The sequence below is a fragment of the Lepidochelys kempii genome, chromosome 10 (assembly GCF_965140265.1).
Source record: "Lepidochelys kempii isolate rLepKem1 chromosome 10, rLepKem1.hap2, whole genome shotgun sequence".
Lineage (NCBI taxonomy): Eukaryota > Metazoa > Chordata > Testudines > Cheloniidae > Lepidochelys > Lepidochelys kempii.
The window spans coordinates 72133046-72147081 of record NC_133265.1 but is presented as its reverse complement, the minus strand read 5'-3'; the positions used below and the strand labels follow the sequence as shown (position 1 = coordinate 72147081).

At 41.0% G+C, this 14036-nt stretch overlaps 1 protein-coding gene across 14 annotated transcripts in view; it reads left to right on the top strand.

The window, feature by feature from the left end:
* The window catches only part of AKAP13 (A-kinase anchoring protein 13), a 330778-nt gene that overhangs the window by 211706 nt on the left and 105036 nt on the right, over window positions 1–14036 (top strand). Inside the window, exon 1 of one of the 14 annotated variants that reach the window (XM_073304201.1) lies at window positions 9385–9679. The exons of the other annotated variants lie outside the window; for them this stretch is intronic. Coding sequence (XP_073160302.1) covers window positions 9599–9679 — 81 coding nt within the window. The 5' untranslated portion in view covers window positions 9385–9598. Of the gene's footprint in view, window positions 1–9384; window positions 9680–14036 lie in introns of those variants that run through there. 14 annotated transcript variants of the gene reach the window in all.

Genomic DNA, 14036 nt, shown 5'->3' with positions numbered 1-14036 from the left:
ATTTTATGTTGTCTATTAGTTTTCCTCTTTGATTTTGTGTGTGGGTTTTGTTGGACCTTGTCAGCCAGTTGGTCTATCTAATCTGCTATTCTGTCTCCCTTATTAGATAACTAAATATGTAATATTTCCTGGGGGAAGAATACACCTGCCCTAAGTCCTCTAAGACAATTGTGTATGACTGTAGGAACACAGGAATTGCTATAATGGATCAGACCCATGGTCCATCTGATCCAGTATCCTGACTCCAAGAGTAGCAAGCAGCAGGTGCTTCGGAGTAGGCAGATGAGAGATAATCTGACCCCTACATCAGACCCAAATCCTAAATTTAAACCCTAAAGCATTGTGTGGAATATCTCTTTCAGAACTTATTAGCATTAACTGTTACAACTCTGGGTATTTTAGTTATTCAGATAAATGTCCAATCTCTTTTTGTATCTTACTAAATTTATGGCCTTAATGTCATCCTGTGGCTATGAGTTCCACATTCTAGTTGCACATTGCGTAAAAACTATTTCCTTTTATCTGTATTGTATTTGCCACCTTTTAATTTCACTGGATGTCCCCTTGTTCTTGTGTTATGAGACAAAGAGAGCAGAAGCTTGCAGTCTACCTCCTCTATACTATTCATTATTCTATGTACTTTTATGTCCTCTTTTATTCATCTCCTTTCTGAGGTAAACAATCTGATTTTTTCAGTATCTTTTCATATGACGTGGAAGCATTCCTTCCTAACCCCACACATCACTATCTTCTGTTCTGGAGTATGAGGCTTGATTTCTCTTAGTTTGCATAGTTGTCAATATGGTTAACACGTCTAATAGTATATAGTTGTTTTTAAAATTCTGTAAAATGCTCTGTTCTGTATCCATGTGACTTCTTGTAGGAGCCGATCCCGTAGGTCAATTTTGTGTTCCATAAATAATCCTTTCCTTTTTATTTGTTTTCCATTTGATGCCTTCAGGTTTTATAGTCTCCCCTAGTCTTCGTATTACCGTATGACAGGGCAGAAAGAAGCATCTGATCACTTGTGAGTGAAATACACATTGCTGTCTATGCCTCAGTCAAGTCCTGACATACTCTTCTCCTTGCAAACTAAATAATTCCAGCGTTTCTCCTCTGTATATAAACTCAGCTAATATCTGTGTCTCTAAACATTTCTAAGGGCAAGCCTACACTGCTCCACAGTTTGGACTAAGGGGATATGATAGCACTCAGGAACTGAACCTTTGCGCCCACAGCATCCACATAGAGGACTTATAGCACCACGCTTTTGGTGTGCACTGCTCTTCACATCCCCTTAGTCCGAACTCTGGGGCAATGTAGACGTGCCCTCGGTGACCAGTGTGTAAACCCCTCTGCAGGAGTCAGTTGAGATGCTGAAGTTGATGAGGATAAGGAGGGGAGGTATTAACGTCAGTAGGAGTGGAGGGGCACTGAGCCCCTTGCAGGACTGAGACCATAAGCAGCCAGTTTTCATTATTTTCAGATTATTTCACAATGTCTAGTGTAAATGTTCATTTGACTGCAGCAGGAGTTAGAAAAGATTACCTCTCACTCTGTTAATCAGCACTCCTCAAGAGCAGTACATCATATATAGCAGGGGCTTTATTATACAGAATATTTCAGAAGTAGGAGTTAGCCACTGCACCTCCTACACCTGTTAATAAGGAGTAGACCAAAGAGGGAACTGTGAGTCTGGGGCCATTTCTACACAGCCGGTGCTACAGCAGCCCACTGCAGCTGTGCCGCTGTAGCGCAAATGCTTCCTAAAGTGATGGAAAGGGGTTTCTCCTCGTTGAAGGAATTCTGCCTCCCCAAGCTGCTGTAGCTACGTCGTCAGAAGAAGTCTTCCATTGACCTAGTCGCATCTACACTGCGGGTTAGGTCAGCATAGCTATGGCTCTCAGGTGTGAATTGTTCACACCTGTGACTGCAGTAGCTATGTCAGCTGACTTTTAAGTGTAGACCAGGCCTAAGTTAACTGCTCTCTCTGGCTTCCCTCTTGCTCCAAGGGGGGAAACAATGTGCCTGCTGGTCTATATCAGAAGCCAACTACTTCTCCCTCTACACCAGCTCATCTGTGCATGTTTCTGGGGTGGAGCCAAAGCCCTTCCCATTCCCTACCTCTGCTCATCCACCTGCACAGGAGGAAGAGTTGCAAATGACTTTCTATCCTCCTGTGGAGGAGTAAAGGGATGCTTTATACCCCATACTCTCTTCCATGGGCTTGTAGGGCAAGAAATGACCTTGTGGATAGCAAGGGTAGCTGTCAAGGTTTCTGTAAGAACCGTCTCTTTTGATGAATTTCCCACTTGTCTGTTAAACATGTGTGTTCGCATTAAACTTAGTGCACCAATTTCCAGCATCTTAAAATCATAAACAAAGTAAAACTTCCTTCAAGCTCATGTGAGCAGCTTTTTTGTTAAAACAAATTTAAAAAGGAAACACTTGCTTCTGGCTGCAGACTTTGTTCTCATGTTCCAGCAAAAAATGATTTTTCAGTAGAAGAATTATTAATAATGATCAAGAAAGACATACAGTAATTACAGTGATAGATGGAATACTGGGGAGCAGATGCTTTATAAAGGATTAATTCAGCAATATCTCATATCAAGAGATGTTGGTTCGAAATGGGCTTAAGGTACTGTTGACAACAGTACCCATATCACAAAACTTCCTGCCCTGCCTGGAGTGTTTAAGGACTCAAATCGCAGGGGTACTTGAGGAGATAGGCACATGGACAGAGCTGTGTTCTGAAGCCCAATTCTGGAATACTAGTCTAGTGCTACAGGTGATAGTTGCAGAGCCTGTTGGCAGTGTTCCTGGTTTTAGCTACTTCTCTTACTTCCTCAGTTTTGTGAGCTCTAAGTTCACACAGTTCAAACAACAAACAGAACACAGTGCTATGAGGAGTTATTTTTAATACCCTGTGTTTCAAAGTTATGGTGCTTGCAATAAGCTTAGAAGATCACCAACTGAGATATAAAATAGGAGGTTTTCTGTTGTCGTTTTCAAAAAGTTAGCCCCACTGCACAGTTTGAAATGGTCAGAATTCGTGGCAGTGGGGAGACGCTTTCTCCTAACACTCCCACCGTGCTTGGAAGAATTATCCATGTTGTTGACAGAGTTCCCTGTGCACTTGAGGCAGCCGGACATCTTCATTTGCAGCTTGTTTTTGGTACGGGCAGAGCTGTACGTTGCAAACTGATGTAAAATGAGATGAGAAGTTGCTAATCTCTTTGGGAGTTGTAGAATGTGCAGCTTACTTCCTCTGAAAAAGATGTTCAGACATGCACTGAAGTCTAATAAAAGTATCAGCATTTTTTTTTTTTTTGAAAAAAAGCCACAGTTATTTACAAATTTGGCAGGAGACATTTATACTGCAGAGGTATGAAGAAAGAGAAAGTTGGAAAGTAGTTAAAGGGCCTGTAAGGTTGACTCTTTTATTTTTATTTTTTAAATACGCACTCCATGTTTCTGTATTTAGAAGAACTTCCTCATTCTCTCTCACTTATTTTTTACAGTTTCAGAATTGTTTATTTTACAGTTTGTGTAAGCTGTATGACGGTGTAAATCTTGTGTCTGTTTGGATTTACAAGTACAGTTCTGGAATGTTATCCCACTGTGTTTTGTTATAGTCTAATTGTGAGGGGACGGGCCTGATTCTAAAGCCATTGAAAGAATATTTCAGTGATTTAAATGGGGGTTACATGAGTAACAGTTGCAGGTTCAGGCTTTTTATTTGAATTTGCCTAGCAGTGAGTTCAATATAATTAATTTGGGCAAATATGGGGGGCCAGGAAGGAATTTGTCTCCAGGGGGTATAAGCAGGATTTTGGTGTTCTTGTGTCTTCTATATTGTTGAGAAGAGCTTATTCCTTACAAGCAGCTACACATGTGCCCTACCATTTTCCTTTAGGCCTCCGTCCTTTCAGTTGTCCAATTTATTTTCTATGCAATGTCTAATAGGGGAATCCAAGGTAATAACTGTCTAAGTTGCTAACTTTCTATTTGATGTAAACTTGCCTCAAGAGCTTTCATTTGCTCTAGGAGGGACATCTGTTAACTATAAATAATTAAATAAATTGTAGCCACCAGGTGGCGCACAGGCTGGTTCTGTTTTCATGTTCAGCTGCAACATTCATCGGGTCAAAAAAGAACAAGCATAACTACAAACAAAATGTTTTCCAGACTTCATTTGTCCTCTCAGAGGGTTCAGTTTCCAAATTCTGCTTTGTTTTTAGAAGCATGTTGTGAGAATGCAAAATATATAAAATCTGACATAATACATATACTTTTAAAAATGCCTGTCTTTTCAGTACTGAGTTGTATGTGACTCTTTGATGTAGAGAAACTGCCTAGTCCTCTTGAAAATACACCCTAGGATCCCCATCGTCTAATGTTTTTTCTCTCACCACTGCTGACCTGCCATTCTCCAAATAAGCTAAATGTGCACTTCTTCCAAACTTGGATGTAAATTCTTTATTAGATTTGTAATGTTCTGGTGCAGATTTCCTTCCTCTTCTTTGGTTTTAGGAAATAGTGTTTTGTATCTCATTTGGGCAGAAATCTTAATACTTTTTGCAGAAAGTCAGATCTTTTTAAAAGCACAGTTTAAAACCTAGCCCTTTCCTTGTTCTCCTTTCTCTTTCTGATGCATTTAACAACTCCTGCATGTAGTGATCAGAAGTGGGTTTTGATTTGATTAAAAGGAAGAGTATTTTTTTTGCCCTCTACTCTATTAATTCATATCAGAGCCACAGTTTAAAATATTAATATTCTGCAGTGTTTCTGTAGATTGCATCATTTTCAGCCTTTCATAACTATATGGATCATGTAATTTGAAACAGATAACAATAATGCTGTCTGTTTCAGCTAACCATGATTTCCTTGTTATTAAGCGGTCTGTTAGCTCGTGAGGTGGAGCGGGGGGAGGGGTTTTATCTGGAGGAGTTAGGAGCTCATATGATGCAGTTGAACAAGACTTTTTATTCACTTGAAATCTGCAGCACTGGTTTTGGTTTGGATATGAAATGATTGGTTAGTTTCAAACTCTTCATCATTTCCAGATGTTTTTCATAAAGTGCCCAGAACTGTCGAATCTGTTGCCAATGGATGTAGTTGCTGATTGTTTCTGTTCTCCATTTTGAGTAACTCTCATGAAAGGAGAGCAGAAAAAGAGAGAATTACTAGCTCATTTTTTTTCTCTCTGTCTTTTTCACTGATAGTGCCATGCATTTGTGGTTGTATTCCTCAGCATGTACACACTATACGTATATTGCCTGGGTGTATGTATGTGACTGTGTGTGTCCAGAGACTGCCTGCATGTGTTAAAAATAAAGAAACAAAAGATACCAGGATACCATTGCTTTGCTTTGACTCAGCAGAAGCCTGTTTCCTGCATCTTCCCTCTGCATGTGTATGTAAGGAGATGGGGATGTCTGGGAAATGAGATTTCCAGTCTCTGGCTATGCAGCAAAAGCCCCACCTTAGATGGAAGGAGGCTGACTCTCTCTCTCACGTGGGAGTGCACGTGGCAGATAATTTTGTGTGTGTTTTACAACGTGAAGTTTGTTGACCACAGAACCTGGGAGAAGAAAAACCTGGAGAAGGGGCAGGAGCGTTTGTAGCCACCGCCAGGAGCAACTTAGGGAGCTTCAATTGAAAAAAAAAAAAATCTGTAAAAGAATTGGTCACTTCACTGTGCGTGTGAGAGGGGAGTTCTAAGGGATTTGTTGGTGACCATGCCACTGAGTTCCAGACCCTATGAGATCAAAGCATGTTAATCCTGAATGGAGGTCCGGTAGTCACTTCACTTCACAGAGCTCACAAGATGAATAGATAGATATTGATCCTTTCTTTGCTCTTCTTCCTCCAGGAGCAGAAAGTACCTGCCTGGATATCCTCTCTTTTTTGTCCCCGGCTAGAGGTCATTGTCACTTTCTAGCCTCTAGAAAGGGTGAAGTGGCTGCTTCTAGCCTATGCTAGAAGTGGAGTTGCCACCTTAGAGGTTTGTCTTATCACATATTTCTGCCCAGAGCCCACCCATAATTAACACGGATTAGCCTGTGCGGCTGTCTCATTTGGAGGCCAAGGACCAAGTGAGCCATGATCACTGAACTTCTCTCTCATCATTAAAAGAGGGTGCCAACAGGGTTCAAAAAAAGAACTAGATAAATTCATGGAGGATAGGTCCATCAATGGCTATTAGCCAGGATGCGCGGGGATGGTGTCCCCAGCCTCCCTTTGCCAGAGGCTGGCAGTGGGTGGCAGGGGATGGATCAGTTGGTGATTGCCTGTTCTGTTCATTCCTTCTGGGGCACCTGGCATCAGAAGACAGGATACTGGGCCAGATGGACCTTTGATCTGATCCAGTATAGCCACTCTTATGCCCAGCAGCTCAAAGATGAGATGCATTATCTGAGGCAGTCTGAAGGAGCTTGTACAGCTGCTGCATGGGTCAGCCATGCTCAGTAGAAGAAGAGAAGACTTATGTGTCTCAGTGTCTCAAGAACCTGTCACCAGGAAATTCAGTTTTAAAAAAAAAAATCACTAAGTTTCTTTGAAAACAACTGAAGAAAAAGCCAAATGTGTGAGTTGTAGATACTGGTTGCAACACTCCATTGCATTAGAGCATCATCCCTTCACAATGCTCATCACAGCTTTCCTTATCTGAATTAACTTTGGGATTTTGTTTACAAGCAACTGTCTGGGGGACATCTGAGTTTGAGGAAATCCCTGCCTTATATGGAAGAGCCTGAAGAGCTGTCACAGACATTTGTGATTTCTTATCTCTGTGATTGCATGACTGCTGGGAATTCATCATTGGATGAAACTGGTGACTCCTGAAAGTCCCTGTTTACTGTATTGTCATATTCGGGGTATGTCCTAATACCAAAAGCAGAAGCTGCGTTCACTAGCAGAGAGAAAAGATTTCCAGGACTGATCTCATGAGCCAGTGGATGGTGCTACATGGAAGATTCAGGTATGGCAACCTCCTTAGTCCAGTTGGGTGAGTTGTGGCGGTGATGTTAGAGGTTGTGAGGGAGAGATTGGAACTGCTCCAGGCTGTGGAAAGCTGAAATGAGAGGTGGGGGGTTGGAGATTTCAGAGGAGATCAGACACTGTCATCTTCCTAGTGGTAGCTGTTACCGAGCCACTCTGACATGTCGAATGAGACTGCCACTCTTCTCAGCTTGCACGGTGAGTGTACTGGTTGTGGTGGTTGATCTGATGGCTTCAGGATAGCCAAATTGGGGTGGCATTTGCAAAGCAGCTCAAAATAATAATTTACATTTTTGGACCATATTTCATCTCAGTGTTTTACAAACTCTTTGCCTATGAGAATCAATTTGCCCTCCAGTGAAAGGCAGATCCTCTGGGGCAGAAGCCAACAACATGCCCCGACAGACTTGACAACATTCAGAAGAGAAGAACTTGAGCTGCCGCAGATTCCTGCAGTTGCAGAAGGGTGAGAAGAGCTCTCACATGTCAGCTCAGATGGGACCGCTGGTTTTAAAGATGCTTCTGAAAGGTCCTCATGCATTGACGTGGGTGAAGCTCACTTTTCATCTATTTTGGAAGGGTGCAGGGTTGAGTAGTCCCTGCCAGAATTTGAGCTAGCAGTTACAAGTAGCCTTGAACAGCTAATGAGACTTAGACCACTGAGTCATTTCCTCTGGGACTGTATCAACAGCCTCAAAAATCCTCAACTACGCGTATTAATAGAGTGAATCCCTGTCCGGGAGGATTAGCCAGTGTCCTGGGCCTCAAGTAGAACATCTTTCCATATCTGCAATGGAAGGTTGATTTGATATTGCCATTACATAAAGTTCTTATTTTTCCTTTTATGACGCAGACTTAAAAGCTCCCTTAATTCCCATCTTCCTCTCTAGCAACAGCAGTGAGTTCTTCTGCTCTGTAAAAATCTCTGAATTTTTGCAACTTAAAAGTGAAGAAAGCCTTTTTCCTTTCCTCTTCTGTCTCTCTCTCTGTTCCTCTTCCCTTTTCAGCAATGAGTGAGAGAATGTCTAAAGCCAGAGAAGTATGGAAACATTTCGTCCCATGAGAGGTCAGGGTGGGGTGGAAGCTGAAGGGGGCTGGGAGAGGGCTGAATCAGTTTGAAAACAGGAAACCATGTGGCAGTGTGAAATGAGGGCCCGGCTGATGTGAATGAGCCATTGAGAGGAATGAATCCGATGGAGTGAGCTGTAGCTCACGAAAGCTCATGCTCAAATAAATTGGTTAGTCTCTAAGGTGCCACAAGTCCTCCTTTTCTTTTTGAGAGGAAGGGAGACTCGCTGGCTAGACCAGCATTAGAGAGACTTAAAAACTTTGTTTAAAACATTGCTTTTCAGATTAAAACAAATGAGAGAGAATTGTATTTTTTTATCTTGTAAATATTATAACAAGCTGCTGAAGCCTTTTGCTTCTTCTGCTGTGTACTGCAAACAGAGCAAGCACCGAAAGTGGCTGGTTTCCTTTTTTTCCACACACTAAATCACAAGTTTCCATTCCTGTTTTTGAGAAGCTGTAAGCCTGAAACTGTCTCTTTTCATTCACCTGAGGCCAGGGTAGGGAGAAGGGCTGTCTTTTCTCCTGATCCTTTTCTTTAAGATACACATTTTTACTCTTCTTCATCTCTTTCGATTAACCAAGTCCACCAAGAGGCTGCATCTTGAGGTGAACGAAATGGGATGAAAAAGAAAACCCAGTTGTCCCCCTGCTTTTTCCTTTCTCAAAAAAGATGAATCATCTTCCCACAACTGCAATTAAATTTTCAAGACTCAAAGAACGCTGGTACAGCACTAAAAAGGCAAGCAGTGACGTTCCAGCTGAAATCAGGAGGGAGTGGCTTTATTTTATTTATGTTTTCCCCTTTTACCCTGTGCTGTCATTAGAAATTTAAACTTATTTTAAACCAATCCCTCTTGCCTGGTTAACAGTGGACTTTCTTGAAACGAGAAAGTGTCTTTTTTTGTTGTTTTTCTTTTACACTTCTAAATAGTGGACGAAAAAATCTATCCGCAACAGTATTTTCTTTGGATTTGAGGGCCAGACTCTTTTCTTCTTTGAATTAGACACATTGTGTTTGAGTCTAGCCTAGGTATTTTTTTTTCTTTCTCTTGGTATGTTACACAGTTCCAGTTGCATGCATCTGGCTTTTGTTCTCGCTCTCTTTCCAGAATTTAATTTTGGTGCTTGTCTGCCATTAACATTGGCTAGAAAATTTTTTTTTTTTATCAAATGTAGCAGGAATGCTGGTGCCATCCTTTTCACTTAATATTATTTTTAATTTTCATATTTAGAATAATCTCTCTAAACATATCTGTCTTGTTTGCTATAAATTCTTACGTCATCTGCCTAAGTGACCCTGTGTTCTAAGAAGACTTTTATCAAACAGTCACAGCTCTGGGATTTTCTTTTTCCTGTTAAGAGAATTGGAGAGGCTGATGTGATTCAAAGAACGCTGAGATGCAGGGACTTCTCTGAGCACATATGTGAGAGATTTGGACTGAACGCCTTGCCGAGTTTATTCTGGAGTTAATGGTGGCTCTGTTCCTCACATTTTACCTCTGTTTTCCTTTTTTTGGACAAAATGTATGAACGACACAAGAGGCGGTACAGCCTGTGTGACATTTCCAAGGTGGACAGGACTGTAGATGTTGTGTTGTTAAAGGTACAGTATTGTTTGTTTACACTTCCTATTCATTAGTGCTGCTTACTCATCTTGGATTCATTAATCTACTCCCTGCTGTAAATGCACCCCAAGCAGCCAGATTTCTTGTGCCTCCTTTGAAAGGGGGAGCAGGTTGGAGGCAGCTATCAGGAGGTGACTGTGCAGCTTTTAGATCTCGAGTATTTATTAAAATGATATAACATCAAGTGATTTTGCTCTTGCAATGACAGATACTTTGTGTGGTGATAGAGACGTTATGTTAACTATGTCTTTTTCAAGTGCTCTGGCTGTCTGTCGCTTCTCCTCTATCAAAATCATCAGTGGTACTGCAAATATTTTGCAAACTTCCCAAGAAGATGTGCTGAGTTTTGCTGTATTAAGTTGCTTTTGAACTAAAAATGTTTTTACCCACTGGTCCTCTGCACTTCACCTGGAAGACTGTGTGTTCAGCCCAAAACAGCATGGTAGGTTTTTTGTCAGTGCTACATGGCTCTGGCTGTTGGTTCTGTATAAAACTTTTCTATTTTGGGGGAGAAGGAGAGGGGTTGTTTTTGTTTGTTTAAATGTTTGTTTTGTCTTAAAATGGGTGGAAGAAAGCCTCAGATGCCTCTTGGCTAATTGTCCAGGGCTCTCTCCTCCAATCTAAAATTAGTAAGTACTCCACCAAACGGTATGGTGGCAGTCTGGGAATGTTCTGTCACTGTAACAGCTCTGCTTGGAGCTTGAACAGTTTCCTGGCACAGCGGATGGAAATGGGAAGGCAGCCCAAGTAACTTCATAAGACAGCCTGACTTTGATAATCTTAACTCATGGAGGAGAATCACTTTTTTAAAACTGGAGGTGGTGGGGTGCTGGATGGGGAGGTGGTTCCTGCTGCATGGTTGCGTGGCTAATTTTTGTTAGTCACACTTTATGGCTCCTAGAGTGTTTTTTCCTTTCTGTATGTCAGAGGTAAAAGTGGAAAAACTAAAAAAAAATTTCAATCCAGAATTATAAGCAGTGTAGTTATTTTTTCCATGATATGTTTTCCCAAACGATTCCCTGACCCATCCCACCTACACTAAGATCAGCCTGGCACTTGCCAACTCGCATTCACCTATAGAAGGATTATTACTTTTGGCTCCCACTTAATGGGTTCTTCCCCCACTCCTAAAAAACCTTTGCTGGTTTTCTTGCCATGTTGGATTTGGTGAATTGTTTTCTAATACTATCTTTAACTATGCTGATTACAAGAAACTGGAAGCCCCTGCAGTGCAATCTCTAGACACCCCTCTGAGTCATAGACAAAATAAAAGTTCAGACATGTTATACAAAAAGTGCTTTAGCTGTGGCGTGGAATGGTCCCCTACAATAGACAGGCAGCACTGTTACCCACTGACAGATTCAACTGTTTATCTTAAAAAGCACAGTCTTTTTGGAAGCTGTGCTTGTCTGCCACGACTGAACTGTTATTTTATATGATTATAGTGAATTCGTATTTCTGAAGTCATCTGTTCCCTAACTTAATTTTTGTTAAGTAAAACTTCGAATTTATAACAAAGTATGGCTCTTATGAAATCGCCCTAATATTTTTCCAATCAGCTTCCAACACTCTGGATGATACTGATTGTTCCTGAAAATGATTCACTGTGTGTGGGGTGCCATGCTAATTCGGGGAACATAGAGACACAAACAACTGGGAATTACAGTAACATTTACCTTGTTTTTAGTGCCTCATGTATTAATCTGTCATCTATTACACAACCTGAGCTAGTTTTAGAGATGTAGGAGCCCAGTGCAACACCAGGCAAAGTCAATGGCAAATCTTCTGTTGACTTTGATGAGAGCTGGATCAGACCTTTAGGCAAGGAGGGGTTTTTGATTAAACTATTTATAGAAGGAAGGAGGACTCTCCCAAGTAATTATTTTGGTTTGGGTGGGACACTGTTTCCTTAGCTTCAAGTGTCCAAAGGTCAGATATCAATAGATAAATTAAAGAAAACAAACAACAAAAATACTCTTCAGTAATAAGTCTGCCTTTGAAATCATGGTGAAGTAGATAATAAGAGAGCGAGTAGCTTTTATATTGGTGCATAGATTTGATTCTCAAAGGACTCTTGAATCAAGGGCTGCCAGTAATGTGTTGGTGTGCCCTTAACCCTGTTGTTTTTTTTTTAGGTAGGTGATCTCTGTGACATCAGAAGTAAAAATAGCTGGTAGGGAAATATCATTGGGATAAGCTCTGAACACAGGAGGACTAATGCTGTTTTAGCTACAGAATATAAATGATGTTGCATTTACATTGGCTGCAACCACTAGTAGGTAAAGTTGCAAAATAATTTCAGTTCTAAACTGATTATTTTTACATGCTCATAACTTTCTTAAGGATTCAACTCTGAGGCTGAATTTTTTCATGTTTAGACTGCCTAAAGCTGTTTTTTGGAAAGTTTGAATCAATGCTCATCAGTCATTCTGGGATTCAGAGGATAAAAATAATTTCCCTGCCTCCCCCCGTTTTAAAAAAAATAATCTGACCTCCTTTTCCTGGGGGCAACTCAAAAATTCCTAGCATTTGAAATTTGGGACCAAAACCTCTTTCCTACTATATGGTCCTTTTGTGTCACTGCAGTAGCACAGAGATTATAAAGCTGGTTTAGTGGGCTACAAGGGGATTCTGACTGTATATAGGAAGTCCTGGATGGCATAGAGCTGACATAGTGATTCTATGCCACCCTCCCTTCCTGGACACCTGTCTAGGAGATGTAGGAGAAGGGGAGCGGTCAGAGTGCCTCTACGATACTTATATCTTCACCTGCCTGAGTGGCTTATTATGGTTCTAGGCAGCAAGGTGTAACTTAGGAAGGCTCTGATCCATCTCTAAATTACTCCAGGAACCAGTTCTGCCAGTCATATGATCAGGGAGCCTCAAAGTGTTGGTAACTATCCTCACTGGGTTCTTATGCTGGTACCCATCATTATTGTGTATGGGTGTCTTACCAATGTATTGATGTAGATACAACCTAGGCATAGCACCCAGATACCTCAGTGATTGGAACCTTACGTGTCTGTCTGTTTATCTAGGTATTTGTATGTAAATAGGCCTTGATTACCAGTATTTGCTTTGCTAAGTTTTAAAATAACCAATTCAGGACTGAGCAGTCACAGTAAAAAAAATTGCTTTAAATAGCTCACTGTACATTTCACAGTGTCTTTGTAGCTTCATGCTTATGAAACCATTAGCTCCAGGTCAGAGAACTTAAATTCTGCCTGCAGAGTTTATAAGTTGTATGAGTCAAATAGTTTAGTTTAGGATTTTTTCCCTTGCTTATTTCTTCTCAGTCAGAGGTACTGAGGGCCAGATCTCCTATTGAGTCACCCATTGATTTTAGTAGAGGTTGAATCAGACCATACATGCAGAAATTAGCAGCAGCGCAGTGTGAAGGTGTGAAAACAAGCACTCGATATTTTGAAAGTGAATGGACCAGTTTTTCAACCTCTGGTTCAGATAGATTTCTCTGTTCCGTGTATGAGACTGCAAGGGGTTGGGGCAGACGACATTCCGTGCGATAGATTGTCAGTGCAATTGTCCTTGTAGGACCACTGCAGCCAGCACAATTTAGAGCAATACTTCCTCTATTCTAAATTATGCAGTGGACTGTTTCAGTTCCAGTCCGGCAAGAATTGAAGGGTGTGTGTAAAAGTTTTCTTAGAGCTATCCTTCCCACCTTGGTACAGCTCATAATTAAGCCCAAGGTTTCTAGTTTATCTCCCACTGAGCATTTAGTTTATAGACCTGTTTTTCTTCAGTAAATAAAAACATTCATGAATTTGTTGGATTTTTGTGCATTACAATCAAATATATGAGATATGCAATGCCCCTTGTGGGAAGGAAGCCTCAACTTTTGGAATTTCCTGTTTTTTGACTGTTCAATTTCAAAGCCATAATGACATAACTAATGTCAGCTTTTGGGGGTTTGCGGTTTCTGTTTTTTGGGGGGAAGGGGATACATTTAATATGATGTAGGTTTCATTTGTTTTGAACATAGTTTTTCTCCAGAGGGAAGCAGAGGGATCACTCAGGTTCATTTGGGATAATAGGGCATTTTCAGATTGCCTGTAGGTTTCAGATATCTGGAATTTGGAAAGAGGGGAAAATATAAGGCTAGCAGGTGGCTTCCTTGCAGGTCACACACATCTATGCTACAATGATTTTCAGCAGCAATCTAGTCCTAGATAATGGGGAAGGGATCTCTCTGTGTCAAAAATTAAAACATATTCTTGGCACATTTATCCACCTTCCCTCTGGAAGATTGTCAAAGGGAATGCTGCAGCCTGAGAATCCCCTGGTGTTAGATTACACAGCAACAATTTACCGAGC